The sequence below is a fragment of the Carlito syrichta genome, unplaced genomic scaffold, assembly GCF_000164805.1.
Source record: "Carlito syrichta isolate Samal-C Ts95f unplaced genomic scaffold, Tarsius_syrichta-2.0.1 Scaffold301887, whole genome shotgun sequence".
Lineage (NCBI taxonomy): Eukaryota > Metazoa > Chordata > Mammalia > Primates > Tarsiidae > Carlito > Carlito syrichta.
In genome coordinates this window covers 107,340-126,915 of record NW_007245983.1, presented here as the reverse complement: position 1 = coordinate 126,915, position 19,576 = coordinate 107,340, and the positions used below count along the sequence as shown (strand labels likewise).

General features: G+C 37.3%; 1 protein-coding gene across 1 annotated transcript in view; it reads right to left on the bottom strand.

The window, feature by feature from the left end:
* Positions 1–19,576, bottom strand: part of SCAI (suppressor of cancer cell invasion) — a 184,791-nt gene that overhangs the window by 83,246 nt on the left and 81,969 nt on the right. The window contains exon 3 of the mRNA XM_021711146.1: positions 16,027–16,158. Within this exon, the coding sequence (XP_021566821.1) occupies positions 16,027–16,158 (132 nt within the window). The remainder of the gene's footprint in view (positions 1–16,026; positions 16,159–19,576) is intronic.

The window sequence follows — 19,576 nt, the reverse complement described above, 5'->3', positions numbered from 1 at the left end:
ATGAGGTCTCGCTGCCCAGGCGGGTCTCGAACCCATGGGCTCAGGCAATTCACTCACCTCTGCCTCCCAAAGGCACGGGATTACAGGCTGAACCACCGAGCCTGGCTTGTGTAGCTTTTATTATGCACCAGTGAGGTATCTTGCTATTGGCGATACTTGCCTTGTGGTAAAGACACTCAATGGAAGGAGAAAACCTAGTTACTACATAACATTCTGTCAAGAGCTATGAATTGTGAAGGCCCCTGACCAGGCACTGGTGACTCATGCCTGTAATCCTAACACTTTAAGAGGCCACAACAGGAGGATTGCTTGAGCCCAGGAGTTTGAGAGCAGCTTAGGCAACACAGTGGAACCTTGCCACTACAAAAACTAAAAAAACTATCCGGGCCTGGTAACACACACCTGTACTCCCAGCTACTTGGAGGGCTGAGGCAAGAGGATCACTTGAGCCTAGGAGGTCGAGGCTGTGGTGAGCTGCGATTGTGCCACTGCACTCCAGCCTGGGCGACAGAGTGAGATTCTGACTTAAAAAAAATAAACATAAATTTAAGTTTTCTAGTAGCTACATCAAAGAATATAAAACGAAAATGGTAAAGTTAATTTGAGTAATGCATTTTGTTTAAGCCAATATAGCCAAACTATTATCATTTCAACATGCAACCCACATAAAAATGAAAAATGATTATTGAGATTGGGATTACAGGTGTGAGCCACTGTGCTCTGCTAAAAAGGGTTTTGTAGAAGAATTTCTTATGCCCAATTTTGGGCTATCAAAATAAGAATCCACAATTCAAATGAATGTTTGTTTCTTACACATCATTGAGAAAGCCACCAAACAAGGTTTATTAGTGTGGCTAGTTCAACTGCTATGTTTTGTTAAAAAGCTTTTCTTGTGATAAACTGGGTGCAGTGTACGTGAGTAATCACCAAGCCTGTAATATCAAGACATTCTAATTTATGATTTTCTTTTCAGTTGCTATTTCTTGATCAGCAGCTGTGTGTCTCCAAATAATTCTTCCCCAAAACCAGCATGTTTTCTGAATATTTCTTCTTGATCTGCTTACCTAGATGTTTTCAAAATACTGCAAAATGTATTTTGATTTCATCTTTACTTTTTCTATTCTAATTTTTCTGGTTTCTCAATTAAAAATATTGATAATTCTTCAGATGCATCATCTTTATTCTCTTGATTTCATATTTATCACGTTCTCTTTGAATACCAGAGATCATCTCCACTTCCTTCAGAAAATCACAATTTAATGCTTCTAAGTAGTGTCAGCTCTACTCTTTATTTGCTGTGAAGTTTGAATCTTCATATTGCATTTTTGCTTTCCTGAGTCTTTCTTGCCTTATTTAATCTTAGGCTGTTCTCCCATTATAGTTTATGCTCTTCTCACACAGAAGTCATGCTCTGTGGTATTTTATTGCAGAAGACAAATAATAATTCTCCAAAATTATCATGCAGTTCTGTTATAAATAATTTTCAGAAGTTTGAGGAAGATGTCTTCATTCTCTTGGTGGGTGTGCACATGTGTATGTGTGTGTGTGAAGAGGGTAAGAAGGAAGTGGTTATTTTTGTCTTTCGAATAAACCCATTTAAGGATTTGATTCATCCTTCCTAGAACAAGGTATGGTCCACCCATGGTTCCATGTTTACTAATTCTTCTTCCTAGAGTTTGTTTGTGGGTGAGGGGGAAGGATAAATCAAATCCCTTTCTCAGATCTAAACATGGATTGCAGCTACTAGCACGATTAGTTCAGCAGGCTTTATATCATCTAGTGTCAGATCAGCTGGATAAAGCCAGAACCTTCACATATCCCTGTAATTTGGTTCTGATACTCTGAACCAATGGATATCTAAAAACCTACCAATTCATCAGAAAATTCTTCATGTCTGCCCCCAATGAACTGTGTTTTATCTATGAGTTTTATAACTCTCAGTATGCATAATATGATGGTGACAACATTTATTTTCCCCTTTACCTTCTCCTAACTAATTTTTGGGAATAGCAACTAGCTATTATAAAGCAATAAAAATGCAGGAGAAGGGCAGGTGCTGATTTTCTGTTGGAGACTTTGTCAGTTAATGTTTGGGCATAACAAACTACTTCAACACTTAGCAGCTTAAAACAAAAATAATTTATTAGCTAGTGATTTTGTGAGATAGCAAGCTGAGCTGGTTCAGCTGGACAGTTCTAGTGGTCTCCATCAGACCTCACTCATGTAACTCAGTGGTCGGTGGCCTCCCCCTCAAATGTTCAGCAGTTGCCAGTTTGGTCACGCATTTCTCATCATCCAGCGGGCTAAATTGGGTTTGTTTACATGGGGGTTGACTACAGGATCCCAAGAGCAGCAAAAGAGAAGGCAAGGTCTAATGTATATTTTTCTTTTCAGGTCTTTGTATCATATTTGGTACTGTCCACTGGCCAAAGCAAATCTGGTGGCCAAGCCCAGAGGCAATATGGGATGGGACTATTCGTAAGTACAGACACAGGGAAGGAAATCATTTTAGAAACAATCTGTCTCAGAGACCTTATATTGCTTTCTTTTTTATTTTTATTTTTATTTTGAGTCAGGGTCTCACTCTGTCACTGAGACTGGAGTGCAGTGATACAATTATGGTTCACCACAGTCTTGACTTCCTGGGCTCAAGTGATCCTTCTGCCTCAGCCTCTCAAGTAGGTAGTAGTGCACCACCACGCCTGAATAATTTTTTATTTTTTATAAAGATGAGGTCTTGCTATGTTGCCCAGGCTGGTTTCAAATTCCTAGGCACAAGTGATCCTCCCACCTCGGCCTCCCACTCCTGCTACACCCAGCTCTTTCTCAATGTTAAAAATAGTAAGTCTCTTTAAAAATATATATGCTAAAAAGTGTATAAAGCTAGAAGTTAAAAAGAAGTGCTCTACTGCTTCTTCCTTCAATTCTAGTTCCTACAAATAACCACCATTAAGAATAATTTTTTCTCTACACAGATTTAAGTATATGTGTGAATTTTTCCATTATTTTACACAAATGGGGTCAAACTATAAACAATGTTTTGCAATGTCTCTTTAAATTTATCAGGTTTCTTTGCTACATATAGACTTATATCAATATTTACTGTGTACAAAGTACATAATGAACCAGTTTATTTAACCATACCCTTCTGATGAACATTTATATTCTTTCCAGTTCTCCCTGTTATAAAAATGCTGCAATAAACACCCTTGTACTAACAAACTTGAATGAATAATTACATGATATGAATGAAAGGTAAATTTCTGGAGGTAGAATTGAAGAATGAAAAAAGAACTGTATTTCTGTACCAGATGTTAAGACTACAGATAAGAAAGCAAAAGGTTTTCCAACCTGAAACTTTCAGGCACACATAGCAAAAATAAGCTAGTAACTGCATTTTTAAAATCAATTTCCATTATGATTATGATAAGCAAATTATAAATTCATTTCAGATTATAGAAATCAGTTAACTGCAGATATGAGTTTTCCACATTTATTGCAAGTTTTCATCTTTGTCTCCAAGGATCTCTAATGAGAGGTTACATTAGGAAGACCTAGTCAGATATTTTTAAATGGAAGTTGCTGCTAGAATCTTTAAGACTTTCATGAAGCTGCTGCAGTTAGAAGACTATTATTACATAAAAGCATTTGTCAGCAACATCAACTTTGTGAAAACTGACAATAATTGAGTGCCTCATTAACGATACTATGTAAAGCCCTTGGGTAAATTTTCTTTTCTTTTTTTGAGTCAAGATCTCACTCTGTCACCCAGACTGGAGTGGAGAGGCAGGATCACAGCTCACTGCAGCCTCGACCTCCTGAGTTCAGGTGATCCTTCTGGTTAGACTCCTGAGTAGCTGTGACTACCATGTCACCATGCCCGGCTAATTATTATTATTATTATTATTATTATTTTGGAGAGAAAAGATCTTGCTATGTCTCTGGTAGGCAAATTTTTTTCTAGTAAGCATTTGTCTGCAAGTTCTTTTGAGTTTCCAAAACTGACAAAATTAATAAATCTCAGCAATACATTGTACTACGGGAGAAAAGAGAACTAGAACCCAGTATGTATGTACGTATGTATGTATGTACGTATGTATGTATGTATGTATGTATGTATGTATGTGTGTGTGTGTGTGTGTGTATATGAAACCATATAATTTCAGGTGTTCAGTGTTATAGGAGGAAATTTTCTACGAGGGTTTCACGTGCATAAAAGGTTAGAACAAGGCTCCTACAGTAAGTCATAATATACAAATATTTTCAGATTTATAATTAGGAACAATGTTGGCTAAATTTTATACCATTTTTATCAAAAGAGTTCAGAACATCTATCACTCCAATCTAAAGAATCAGTTATAAAGACAGCAGTTTCTTTTTCAAAATAGAGTTAAAAAATTTTTTTTAATTTCCAATAGAGTAAGTCCTATGATCACCATTTTTCTAATGAGACGTATCATGGAAGTTAATATACAAACCACTATAATATGATTAGAATCTAAAATTAACTAAGGTACTTTATAAAGAGTTGTAGACAAATTCCTTTACTATTCAGAGCTTAACTCTGGTTTTAAACTTTGAATACATCATTTAGTCATTATTATTGTCAGCAGAGACGGGAAACTAATGGTCCATAGAATTAAATTAAATGGAGCTCTGTGAATTACCCATAAGTTAAATGACCTTGTATTTCACATTTTGCAAAGGTACCTATGTTATAAATTGGTGCTCATATTCTTTTTTTTCAAGGCTTTAGAGAAAAGTGAAAGTATGATACTGTTCTCTCTCTTTTTGTAAATCCTCAATTCTACCAACAGAAGTCAGGAGACTAAGGTAGGAAAAAATGGACGGCAGATGATTTTTTTTTTTTTTTTTAGAAATTGAAAACTATTTTATTTTTCAAAACAAAATAGATTTTTAAAAATTGGTAACTCATTCCTTTGTTTAATTTAATTTTTAAAATTAAATTAATTTTTTTATTTTGTTAATTATATATATTTTTTATTTTAAAATTGTGGGGTACAGTTAAGGGTTAGGTATACAAATATTCATTGTGCAGGTACCCTTGTTGATAAGGTATGCCCCCCCCACTGCTGATGATTAAAGCCGATTGTCAGAGATATTGCAAATGTAATGCTGAGACATAAAAACTCAGCAAATTTCTGTGATGTTTCTACAAATCCGACACCTTTACTAAATCAAATTAGCTAAGATCACCGGTTCCTACCTACACCTAAAATCCAAGTCCAACAGGTACTTTTCAGTCTTTCTTGTATCAGTTCCCTCTATGGCATTGCACTATGCACTTCCTCACCATCTTGTAACTCTTGTCTTCTTTCATTGGCTTTTTTAATTCAGTCCTTGGCTTCCCCAAGTTACGTACACACATGAAGATATACATGTACATATATATACACACATATACACACACATACAGCAAGTTGCTTGGAAATCATGGCCAGTAAGTTGTTGAGCTATGATTCAAATTTAAACCTTCTAACCCCTAATTAATCCAACGCTCTCTCTTTTCTACCATGTGAAATAACCACCTAGAATTCCTTTGTGAGAAAAGTTCTTTTCTGGAAGTTCAATCTCCTCCCCAGGTCTTAGGCTGCTGTTGACCTCCAATAAAGGTGTGGTCAAAAGCAAAGAATAAGTCATCGTCTCTGAATCAGGTTTTCATTAAAAGAGCACACTGCCCCACTCACACACTCTTATTTACTCAAAGAGGACTATATTACAGGGACCTCTTTGTTCCAGTCTATGCCTCCATGTTCACGTATACTATATAAAACTGTATTTACTGCATTTGAAGCTTGCAAAGTTCATCTGAGTATTTCCTTGTTTAGCACCAGCAGTTTTTTTTACCCACTAGTATATCCATTTTAAAAATTTAGGTATGGGAGTGGACCTGTCAGTTTGAAAGTGCTAAGAGCATCAAACAGGCTGAGGTTGATAAGATGGAGTGCTTCCTTTAGGGGAGGATACCTGAATGATGCCACTATATCAACAACTTTGTTTACTGACAAATGAGCACAGTTTTTTTTGAATAACAAAGAAAAAATATGCAAAAGTACTCGACTCACTTGAAGGTAGGCACCCTATTTATCTCTGTATCCTGCCCCACCTCTGGCCCAGTGCCTTGAATGGCACACAGAAAGTACTTAGTACATTGTTCCACTCCTAATGATGGCTTATGAAGTTGAATGGCATTGAATAATCACTCCTAGTTTGAATTCAGAAATGCCAAGTCAAGCTACAAAATAGCATCTCCTCCTCCTGTGAATCAGCTCCAGGGGAGGTATAAAATGGTTTGATTTAGACACAGAGCTATTAATAACTTTATTTTCCGGGTACTTCACTCATAGAAAAAGAGGTTGCCAAATTTTAAGTCCTATTCCCTTGAGTTTTGGGGCCTTGCATATCCTAGCAAAGGTTTCTGACTATCGTGTAGGTGTGGTGATACCCAAAGGAGCTCTACAGATGTGGATTCCTCTCAGAATCAAGAAAACAAGTACAAGAAGCCAGGAAGCCATTTGGCTCCATTCCTAGAGTCAAACATTCATCTGTGTTTGGGATTCTCACTCCCATGTTGAGGAAAATCTCTGAAGTAGCACTTCCCAAATTATAATCCACTGCATTAACATAGACTATTACTGTCAAGGCTTTGGTTTTCTCATCTGTAGAACAAAGTAATTGACACTAATGAGATTATTTTGAGGACTTAATAATTTTTTTCAGGGTTCTTAACATACCCTTTTGGTTTTCTCTCCTTATACTCCTCCTGAAGGATCTTAAAAACTAACCACTATCATCATTCCCGTAATTCAGCTTCCACCAGCAACTTAAGTGAAGATGCCCTGTCTTTGTTTCTAGTCAGATCCAATAATTAGGATCTCAGAAGAAGCTAATATATAAGGCCAGGTATATTGGTCTTTAATAGTTAAAAAGAAGTATTAAAAAATATAGTAACCTACTTTACTGTTTAATATTTTGGTGGAGCATTTAAATAGCTGATTTCCTGAATTCTGGGGAAATGGTGGCAGCAAAGTTTTGAATCTACTTAGATACCCTCCAGAAACAGACAGAACTAACAGATAACAAAGCCCACAGACAACATTTTCAGCAAAACTAAGTGCTATGGGCTAAAGTGTCTATACCCAAAATTCACGTTGACACTCTAACCCCACCGCCCCACCTACACCAGAATGTGACTGTATTTGGAGATACAACCTTTAAAGCGGTAATTAAGTTAAAATGAGGCCTTTAGGGTGGGTCCTAATATAATAAGAGTTGTGTCCTTATAAGAAGATATTAGGACACAGAGAAATGCCAGGGCAGCACATGCACATAAAGGTGACCGTGAGGGGTAACCCCTTCAGGTCCCCTCCACTGTGGGAGCTTTTCTGTCCTCTCAAAAAATCCTGCTTTCTAAAAAAAAAGAAATGACCGTGAGGAGACACAGTGAAAAGGCAGCCACCTGCAATCCAAGGAGAAGGGCCTCAGAAGAAATGAAACCTGCTGACACTTTGATCTTGGACTTCTAACCTCCAGAACTGTGCAAAAATAAATTTATGTTGTTTAAGTCACCTTAGTCTGTGGTATTTTGTTATAGCAGCCCTAGCAAACTAATACAGTGATACAGTATCAACCAAAACACAGGGAGGAGGGGAAAATTACCAATAGTCAAAAGACCTGCATGCTATCGGCAGCTATGTAGGAGGAGACAGAGGAAGAACTGGAGACATTTGATGAACGAGTGAAGACGAAAATCCTAAAACAGCCAATATGGATTCACCACAAAGCACACTGGGTCAATATCAGGAACAGAAGCTAAAACTGGGAGGAATTTTGCCTGAGTCAATAGCCACAAACAGCTACCAAGTATGTGAAATGTAGTTATCTGAACTAAAATGTATATAAGTGTAAAGTACTTACTGTATTTCAAAGACATAGTATTAAAAAAATGTAAACTATCTCAATTTTTCTGTATTGATTAGATGATGAAATATTTTTGATATTGAATCAAATAACATCATTAAAATTAATTTTACTTGTTTCTTTTTACATCTCTTAATGTGGCTAGAAAACTTAAATTACATGTGTGGCTCACACTAAATTTCTATTAAGTCAATGACTTTCTAGTTCTAGAGCATGCAATCAAGATACCTACTGCACCCCAGTGGCAGTCTACCTCAAATGCAAGTCCAATTAGTTACCTAAAAAGAAAGTACGTATCACGAGCTTATACAGACATTTTAGGGTAAAATCTCTGAACCAACATGCACCTTACTATGAACAATTGGAGAACTTGTCTCTAAGAGAATATTAATTTTCTGAAGAAGGAGAAGGAAGAGAGAGGGAAGGAAGAAAAGAGAGGAAGAAAGGTCAGGGGAGGGAAAGAAGGAGTCAATGGAACAAACTGTTAATTTCTAAGTTATCCTCTCCTATTTAGAAACAACAGCACTCTAAAAATAGGCTTCTAAATAAAGCATTGTAGATTATTTCTTCCTTAGTGTGAATACTGGGAGCATAGTTAGTATGAATTATTACTGTACTTATTTTTATTTAAGACTATCATACTTCACTTTGGTGCAGTTCCCAATTTATGTGTGTTTGTGTATTTGTATACATACATACTATATATACTATTACATGTACTAAAATATATATTAAATATACTATAAATGGCCTCCAAGGCTTGCTTGGGCAATGTTTATTTGCTCCTCAGGAGTCAAATAATTAGTGAGTTGGAGACCTCTGCTTTTATAAAGCAATACAAGTTAGGGATATCACTGATAGCCACAGCTGCATTTCCCAAATACATGTCTCATGATGCTGCCTTATATAATCCCACCAAGTATTCCTTTCTGCTTCCACAGTCTTAGTAACCATGGTAACCAGAATCCTGCAAGCACTTGGGTGTTTGATCATTTTCTACAGTATTCAAAGCTTTTTCTAACATTATTCTCACTTCATTACTATTGTAACTACATGCAAAAGCTATTATAAGCAAAACATCATTCATTTTATCCAATTCTTACTCTCTGGACTATGTTTTCATACACGATGAATAGAAAGAAGAACTAAGCTATTATGCACATATTTTAAGAATGTATTTTCAGTTAAGAAAAATACTCCATTAAGATATTCACAGATGGGAAAATAAAAGGCTCTGACATCTTAGAGAACAGCTTAATATAATATGGAAAGATACACCTATAAGAGTAAAAAGAGAAATGAGGCAAATGGGACATTATACAAAAAAATCTGAAGACTTTCATGCACTGAAATGTACTTTTTCACTCTGTTCATTAAGAGTTAAAAAGTCCAAATGAGAGGGAGCACAGAGGAGTTTCTGAGATGCTGTATGTTCTATTTCTTCACCTGAGTACAAATCACATGGATGTGTTCAATTTCCAAAACATATAGAATGTGCACTTTCAACAATAAATTTAGTACCAGTTCATGAAGTGAGGAAAGAGAGAGACTACAAAGAAAAGCACGCAAAAAGGCAAGCACTAACGGTGAAAAAACATGGGGGGAAGGGCTTATTGTTAAAAGCTGACATAATTACTGCTAGCTCCCATTGCACCTGATTTTCCCAAACTCCAGTGCTGCTCCAGACTACTACCGATATATTTCTCATTTTCTACAAGTACTATGATCCTATTCCATAAACACAATATGGGAGCAGGAAACAACAATCAAAACAACCTCTTAATTATTCCAAAAGAAATCTAGTCTCTTTCCAAAGAAATGTTCAAAAAACTACACCAACAGTTGAAAGAAGAATTGTGTTTAATTCGCATAACTCAAAGATCTTCTTCAGAGATGGAGTAGGGAGACTAGTGTCGAGAAGATGCCATGCACACCTCCAGGCCACTACCATAGGGAACTCTAAGGAAGACCTATGTAACAGACGGAAGAAGCCTTTCCAATCACTTTCCAATCAAGGTCTAACACCGAACAAAGAATACTTTCATTTATGTGAACAAACATAAAATACACATACTCACACACAACAGACACTGGGAGAAATCAGCCCCTCCAAAAAAAGTGAGAAGAATAGCTAAAAAAAAAAAGGGATTGGCAGTAGTGGCAAACTGTCAGGGAAGGGGGCTGGGATTGGCAGTTGAGGGAAACTGCTAGGGAGGGAGGGGGCATACTTCATCAATCAGGGTACCTGCATAATGAACATCTGTATACCTAACCCTGAATTGTACCCCACATCTTTAAAAGAAAAAAAAATTTAAAAAAAGAATAGCTAAAACAGAAGATGTGAAATGTTTCCGACAAAAAGAAATGATAAATGTTTGAGGTGATGAATATCCTACATGCATGATGTCATCATTACACACAGTATGCATTTATCAAAATAGCACATATACTTCATAAATATGTACAATTGTTATGTATCAATTTTTATTTTTATTTAAAAAAAAATTTTTTTTGAAGATGAGGGGTACAATTCAGGGTTAGGTATACAAATGTTCATTATGCAGATACACTTGTTGATGAGGTGTGCCCCTACTCCCCTGGCATTGTATCAATTTTTTTTTTTTTTTTTTGAGTAGGAGTCTCATTCTGTCGCCCAGGTTGGGGTGCAGTGGTACGCTCACAGTCACCACAGCCTCGACCTGCTGGGCTCAGGTGATCCTTCTGCCTCAGCCTTCCAAGTAGCTGGAACTATAGGTACACGCCACCACACTTGGCTAATTTTTTTATTTATTGTAGAGATGACGTCTCACCAAGTTGCCCAGGTTGGTCTTGAACCCATGGGCTCAGGCAATCCTCTCACCTCAGCCTCCCAAAGTGTGGGGATTATAGGAATGAGTCATCACACCTGGTCTGTTGTATCAATTTTTAAAAAGAAAAAAATGCAATATATACAACACTTAAAACAATTAAAACAACATTTTTTATTAAAAAAAAAAAAAAAAAAACATAACCAGGTATGGTGATGCATGACTGTAGTCCCAACTACTTGGGAACCTGAGGCAGGAGGATCACTTGAGCCAAAGAGTTCAAGGTTGCAGTGAGCTATGAGTGCACCACTGAACTCCAACCTGGATTACAAAGTGATACTCCAACTCTAAAAACAAAATTAATAAATTAAAATTAAATTTAAAAAGCAACAGGCTGGGTGCAATGGCTCACGCTTGTAATCCTCCCTTTGGGAGGCCAAGGCAAGAGGATTGCTTGAGCCCTTCAGTCTAAGCAACATAGCGAGAGCCTGGCTCTACAAAAAATAAAAACAATTAGCTAGGTGTGGTGGTACATGCCTGTAGTCCCAGCTACTTGGAAGGCTGAGCCCAGGAAGTAGAGAGTGTGGTGAGCCATGATCGTGACACTGCACTCAAGGCTGGGTGACACAGACTCCAACTCAAAAAACAACAACAAATACATAACACCACACTCCACACACAAAAATTCACTCAAAATAGATCACAGACCTAAATATAAGAGCTAAAACTAAAAACTCATAGAAGAAAATAGAGGAATAAATTTTTGTGACCTCAAGCTAGGCAATGATTTTTTAGATACAACACCAAAAGTACAAGCAATGAAAGAGAAGAATGACAAGTTGAAGTCTATTAAAATAAAAAATTTTGTGCTTCAAAGGACACCATCGGCCAGATACAGTGGCTCACTCCTATAATCCTAGCACTTAGGAAGGCTGAGGTGGGTGGATTACTTGAGCCCAGGAGTTTGAGACTAGCCTGGGCAACATAGTGAGACTTCATCTCTACCAAAAAAAAAAAAGGCACCATCAAGTAAGTGAAAAACAATCCAGAGAATCAGAGAATACATATTTGTAAATCATGCAAGTTACATGTGGCTTGTATCCAGAATATATAAAGAACAACTATAACTTAACAATTTAAAAAGATAAACATGATTTTTTAAATGGTCAGTCAAATTAGAATGACATTTTCCTAAAAAAGAAACACAAATGGCTAACAAGCACAGGAAAAGATGCTCAACATTAAGGAAATTCAAACCAAAACCCCAAAGAGGTATCATTTTATACCCACTAGGATGTCTACAATCAAAAAGACAGAAATAACCTTTTTCCATCAGATTAGGGAAAAAAGGACATGTTTAATCTTATACAAAGCTGGTGATACAGCTACTTTGAAAAACTGAATGGCAGGTCCTCAAAAGGTTACAGTTACCCTATGACCCAGCATACAGCCAAAAGCACTGAAAACGTCTATATACACAAAAACTTGTACACACATGTTCAAAGCACTATTTATTCATAATAGCCAAAAACTATGAACAACTCAAACAAATATCAACTGACGACTGGACAAACAAAATGTGGCAAATTGGTACAGTGGACTATTAGTCAGCAATAAAAGGAATGATATACCAGTACAAGGGTCGTGGTGCCTGAACGCGCTGGATCTCATGAGAGCTCATGAAATACCAGTACAAGCTACAACATAGATTAGCCCCAAAACATTGTCACAAGAAAGAAGTCAGTCACAAAAGACCACATACTGTAGGCCTCCATGTACAAAAATGCTCAAAATAGATAAATCCAAAGAGGTTAAAAAGTAGATTCATGACTGTCAGGGTTTCAGGGTTTGGGGAGACTCACTGCCAATATGAACTGGATTTCTTTTGGGAGTGATTAAAATACCCTAAAATTAAATTGCAGTGAAAGTTGCATAACTCTGTAAGCATACTAAGTTGTTCAACTGTAAATTCTGAATGGGTAAATTTTATCATAGGTAAAACTAGCTCCATAAAATTGTTAAAAAAAAGAAGCAGGGCCTTTGGAAGGCTGAGGTGAGTGGATTGCCTGAGCCCGCGGGTTCGAGACCCGCCTGGGCAACGAGACCTCATCTCTACAATAAATCAAAAAATCAGCTGGGCGCAGTAGTGCATGCCTGTAATTCCAGCTACTTGGAAAGCTGAGGTAGAAGGATCGCCGGAGACCAGCAGGTCGAGGCTGCGGTGGCCGGGAGTGGCCACTGCACTCCAGTCTGGGCGACAGAGTGAGACTCCAACTCCGAAAAAAAAAAAGAAGTAGGAGTCTGAGCTATTACAACTATATCAATGTTTTGAGAGCCCATGTCTGAAGTTATACTAGGGATTCTCAAGCAAGCTTTTAAGTGCCTTCCTACTCCTTAAGTCTACAATACCTTTAATTTTTTATTTGCCTTAACTTCAGCAGGCACACAAAGATATCTGGGAAATATGTTCAACAGATACGCTAAATCTGAGGCTAGCAGTGAGAAGAAAATTGCCTTGGGATTTTTTTTTTATAATTTCCTCACAGAGTATTTGTTGGCAGGAACTGTTAGTTTTATCTCTGTATTTTCTGTACCCAACACAGAACATGGTACATACTGAGTGCCAATTAAATGTTGAAGAAATGAAATATATCAAGAGGGATATAAAAAAAGGTCTAAGTATGCCAATTTAAAAGATTTTAAACATTCTAAGAAAACAAAAGACTTAAAACCTAGGCAAACAAAGTGAAACTTCTGAATTATTATAAATAAATTCCTTTAAAAGACACAATAAATGTATAAAAGAAAAGAAAAAATGGATCTCAAGCATCTCTTCTGTAGCACAAAATAGGCAGCAACAGAATGTAGAAGTTAAGAAATTGTCTTAGGAAGCCTCCATTAACAAATATTCAGAAAGCACCAACAATCTGCAAGACATTGGCTTAAATACTATGGAAAAGTGACAAACAGGGGCCTGCTCTTAGTGACATTTCATTTTAATGTAGGAGAGACAAAATAAGCAAATGAAATAATTTGAAAAAGTGATGTGCTATGAAGAAAATTAACTGAATATAGGGATAACAGAATGATTAAAAGGGTAGCTTTATACAGGGTGGTCATGAAAGACTCACATGAAAGTTTTTTTTAAAAGATAAATTAAACCAAGGGCAGTAGATCACACCTGTAATCCCAGCACTTTGGGAGGCAAAGGCAGAAGAACTGCTTGAGCCCAGATGTTCAAGACTACCACAGGCTACATAGCAAGACCTGGTCTCTACAAAAAATAAAAAAATTAGGCCAGTGCAGTGGTGTGCGCCTGTAGTCCCAGCTACTGAGGGGGCAGTGGCAGAAGGATTACCTGAGCCCAGGAGGTTGAGGCTATGGTGAGCTATAATTGTGCCACTGCACTACAACCTGGGTGACAGAGATAAAAACTCAAAAAAAAAAAAAAGATAAAAAATAAATTAACTGCTTTAAAAATAAACCCTGCTACTATATTTCCAAACCTGAAAATGTATAATACAATTACAAAGCATAAGAGAAAAAAGGATTGCATTTTTACCCAGGAATAAAGTATCAATTAAAATAACTCAAGGCCGGGCGTGGTGGTTCACACCTGTAATCCCAGCACCTTGGAAGACAGAGACAAGGGGATTGCCTGAGCCCAAGGGTTCAAGACCAGCCTGGGCAACTTGTCAAGACCTTGTCTCTACAATTAAAAAAAAAAAATTAGCCAGGTATGATGGTAGTGCATGTGTGTAGTTTCAGCTACTTGGAAGGCTGAGGAGGAAAGATCACCTGAGCCCAGCAGGTCGAGGTTGTAGTGGTCGTGAGTGTGCCACTGCACTCCAGCCTGGGTGATAGTGAGACTCCGACTCAAAAAAGCAAAAACAAAACTTGGTACCTTTACATTCACACTTACATAAATTTTGAAAAATAAAATCTGTTGGGCAACCCCCTCAGTTCCCTTCCCACTGTGGGAGCTTTTCTGACCTCTCAATAAAATCTGCTTTCTAAAAAAGAAAAAAATAAAACCTGTTTATTCTTAGTATGTTACCTAGAATTTGCTTATAAGTGGATCTAAGTTAATGAAGCTTTAGGTCTGAGGTCAGTGAATATCCTAAGAATCTCAAAAACTGAAATATAGCCTAAATCATTTAAATAAAACAAAATGGTGGCCACTGCTATAATCCCAGCACTATGGGAGACCGAGGTTTGAGCCTAAGAGTTCAGGACCAGCACAAGCAGCACAGAGAGATCTATAAAAAATTAGCTGAGCATGGTGGTGCGCACCTGTGCTCCCAGTTACTTAGGTGACTGAGGTAGAAGGATCACCTGAGCCAAGGAGGTTGAGGCTACAGAGAACTGTGATCGTGTCACTACACTCCAGCCTGGGTGACAAAGACACTGACTCAGAAATAAAATGTTGCAAAATTATTCAGCTACCTCACAAAGAATACGCAAAGACACACTTTGACAAAAATGCATACGGCTTCAGTTACAAGACTGCTTAGGGCCCACACAAAAAAAGTAAAAATAATACTGTCTACAACACTATATCATTACATTGGTCAACAGACATTTTACACCCCCACCAAAAAAGAAAGAATAAGAGAAACAAGCAAGTAAATAAAAGTACAAAAATGCAACAGAAAGCTCCACATTCAATTGCATATGTATTTCTAGGCTCCTGGGACCTCAATACCCTACTGTGCTAAATCAGATGTAAATCAGGTCCTGGTGAGCAATGTATACAAAAACATCAAACAAAATAGCTCTTCTCAACTTGAATAAAACAATATGTTTTTTAAAAAGTGTCAAAGAAAAAAATCACAATCACTTCTAATACAGATATTTATATAACATTCTGTCCATAAACTTCAGAAACTTGCCACACAACAGCAAGACAACAACAAAAAAAACCACAAAAACAAAGAAGAGCTTAGGCTATGTGTGGTGACTCATGCCTGTAATCCCAGCAATTTGGGAGGCGAGACAGGAGGATGTTTGAGCCCAGGAGTTCAAGACCAGCCTAGGCAACATAAAGAGACCTCATCTCTACAAAAATAAAAAAAAATCCAGGTGTGGTGGTACACACCTGTAGTCCCAGTTACTTGGAAGGTTGAGGAAGAATGACTGCCTGAGTATAGGAGGTCGAGGTTGTGGTGAGCTGTGATTATGCCACTGCACTCAAGCCTGGGCAACAGAGTGAGAACCTGATTGAAAAAAAAAAAGAAGAAGAAGAAAAAAGAAAAGAAAGCATCAAGAGTCCACTAACCTTAACCCATTGAACAGTTGCTTGGATTTATCCAGAAGATAACAAAAATCTGTAACTGTTTTCCTCTCTCCTTGTGGGATATCATCTTCAGCACCTCCAGAGGACATGATTTCTTTAAGAGCAAATTCAGTCCTGTAAGAAAGCATAATGTTCATTTATCTAATAGGCAAAAAAGGGAAACAGGCCTTAGTTATATCATCTGATAGTATTTTTTAAGAAAGATAGATATAGAATCTGACTATAATCAAAATAATTTAAGTGTTTAAGATGTGAGAAAATAGATAATATCACATCATTCCTGGGAATAAAAACTGGGATACCCATATTGGAAAGCTTTTTTAATAATATTCCTTATGGAAACAAAAAAGAGTACAAATAGCCAAAACAATACTAAGCAAAATAAACAAAGCAGGAGGTATCATATTTCCAGACTTTAAATTAAAAATGAGGCTACAGTAATCAAAACAGTCTGGTACTGGTACAAGAACAGGCATATAGTCCAGTGGAACAGGAGAGATTCCTGAAGCAAAAATTCAATCTCTCAACCAACTCATCTTCAACAAAGCCATCAATAACAGCCTTATTTAGCAAATGGTGCTGGGAAAACTGGCTGACCACATGCAAAAGAATGAAACAGGACCCCACCTATCACCATATAGTTCTATAACATTCTTTCTTCTATTATTGTATTATCATAATATTATTTGAATGCCAATTAAGTTCTAGACATGTCTCTACATGGTTAATAATCTAAAAATATTGACCTCTTTCACTTATTTGTCCATTTGATAAAATCCATCCTGGAAAATAATTCTATAATTGTAAAATACCTAATTCATATTTATTTCAGTATCATAACATTTAAAAACTGAAAACAACCTCAAGGACACAAAGAGGGAAACAGTTAATTACTTCACAGAATACTAACCCACTGCACTCATACCCTATCACTAACTTATGATATTTAAGTAGTGAGGCAATAGTATAAGGATACTTTAGTATAAAAAAGATATAAAATTACACAGGTTGGGCAGGGTGGTTCATGCCTGTAATCCCAGAACTTTGGGAGGCTGAGGCGGGAGAATTGCCTGAGTCCAGGAGTTCGAGACCAGTCTGCCTGGACAATATAGAAAGACCTCATCTCTACAAAAAAATTAAAAAATAAGCCAGGCATGGTGGCATGTACCTATAGTCTCAGCTACTTGGGAGACTGAGGCAGAATGATCGCCTGAGCCCAGGAGGTCGAAGCTGTGGTGAGCCATGATCATGCCACTGCACTTCAGCCTCGGCGATAGAGTAAGACCCCAACTTACCAAAAAAAAAAAAAATCAAACACATACACATAAACACAGAGGTATACATTAAAATTATATTGTATTTAATCCAAACTATCTCCATATGTAATAAATTCTACTAATCATTTTTTAAAATGATAAATTGCCTGACGGTATGTACAGTATGATCTGTACTAAATAAAAAAGATTCATTTGTGTTTATAGACAGAAAGAAATCCCTGGAACAATATAGGGAAATTTTGTCCAGTGTACAAGTGAAAAAATAGGCAGATAAAATATAACCACTGAAATAATACAATATAATTAGTGACATAATGAACTTAATAGATGAATTGAAGAACAGAATGGATACAGTTGAGCAAACTAATAAGCTAAAATATCAGGTTTAAGGTACTCTACCAAAAGACATTAAAAAGAGATAAAATATCTAAAAGAAAAATCAAGAGATATGGAATAGAGAAATGAGGGAAATCAATAACCACATAACAGTATATATGGGAGGAGAGAAATACCAATATAAAGAAATATTTGTAGAAATACTGACTAAATTTCTCAGAATTAGTAAAAATATAAGACCTCAAACTGAAAGGACTCAAAGAATGTTTAAAAAAAAGAAAGAAAGAAAGAAAGAACTCCACAGCAAGGAATATTAAAATAAACTGAAGTAATCCAGAGAAGTCCTGTTCCTTTCCTAGAAAATAGCAATCAGGTAGGTATCCACATACAAGGCAGCCTGCAAGGTGTCAGAATATAAGTTATGTAAGGAGATCACCCATGTGTAAGATCAGCTCGCATGGGATGTTGGAGCCTAAGTGAGGTAAGAAAGGTATTCACGCGTTGGGGAGGACTGGCAGAGAGCATAAGAGCCTGAGGAGGGTAAGGAGGGTTTAGAAGCAGAAATGGTAGACTTGCTATATACAGAGGGACAGACCAAATAAGATGTACTAAGGAAAATTAGACCCAGAGTTCTCATTTGTCAGAGAAGGGAGTTAAAATATGGAAGGGGAAAAAGATTAGAAGGAACCTTAGGACTGAAACTGTAAGTATGGATGAGCTAATGGATTTCAAAAGAAATAGACGGACAGGCGCAGAGTCTCAAGCCTATAATCCCAGCTCTTTGAGAGGCCACGGCGAGAGGATTGCCTGAACCCAGGGGTTCGAGCCCAGCATGGGCACCTTGGTGAGACCTTGTCTCTACAATATATCAAAAACTTAGCTGGGTGTGGTAGCGGGCACCTGTAGTTCCGGCTACTTGGAAGTCTGAGGTGGAAGGATCACCTGAGCCCAGCAAATGGAACCCAGCAAATGGGTGGCTGTGAGCATGCCACTGCACGCCAGCCTGGGTGACAGAGTGAGACTCTGACTCAAAAAAGAAATATACATAAATTTGTGGTGTATGTGTACACATAAGCACAAACTTGCATACTATCTAGCTCTGTAATCCTGTCTACTGAGAGGGTGGTGAAGCAGTAACCATCTCCCCTTCCCAGTGGTATATACATATCTGGCACCTAGCTCTTATCTTCTAATACCATTCTCCAATAAAAGAAATCAGAGCTCTTTGGAGAGTAGTAATTGGCTAATTACAGCAATAGAGAAAAAAATATATAAGATGAATCTGGAATATCCTGTTCCAGAAAGCAAGAAAGTGTTCAAGGATGATGGAGACATGTTAAAAGGACATAGCTTGAAGGAGATAACATTGGCCAAACTGGGGATAATTCCAGCATCAAAACAAACAGTGATAGCAATAGATTATAACCCACTGAATAAGATAGGACATTATAAACCAACACAGATATAAATTAGTGAGTGAATAAATAGAAAGTCTGATAGTCAATGAGATAGTTTAAGAATACTTCAAAGCGTGCGTCTGTACTTCCGACTACTTGGAAGGCTGAGGTGGAAGAATCGCTGGAGCCTTGCAAGGTGACGTTGGCATGGCTGTGAGTGTGCCACTGCACTCCAGCCTTAGGCGACCGAGTGAGACTCCAACTCAAAAAAAAAAGAAAATCAGCCGGGCATGATAGCGCAAGCCTGTAGTTCCAGCTGCTTGGAAGGCAAAGGTGGAAGAATTGCGGGAGTCCAGCCTGGGTGACAGAGTGAAACTCCAACTCAATAATAATAATAATAATAATTATTATTATTATTATTATTATTCCCAGAGGCTTCCAGGCAAGATGGCAACAAAACAGGCCAGACTGGGAGAGTCTCCGCAAAAGCGAGTGTCCATAAAGACTCTCTGCATGAGTGCA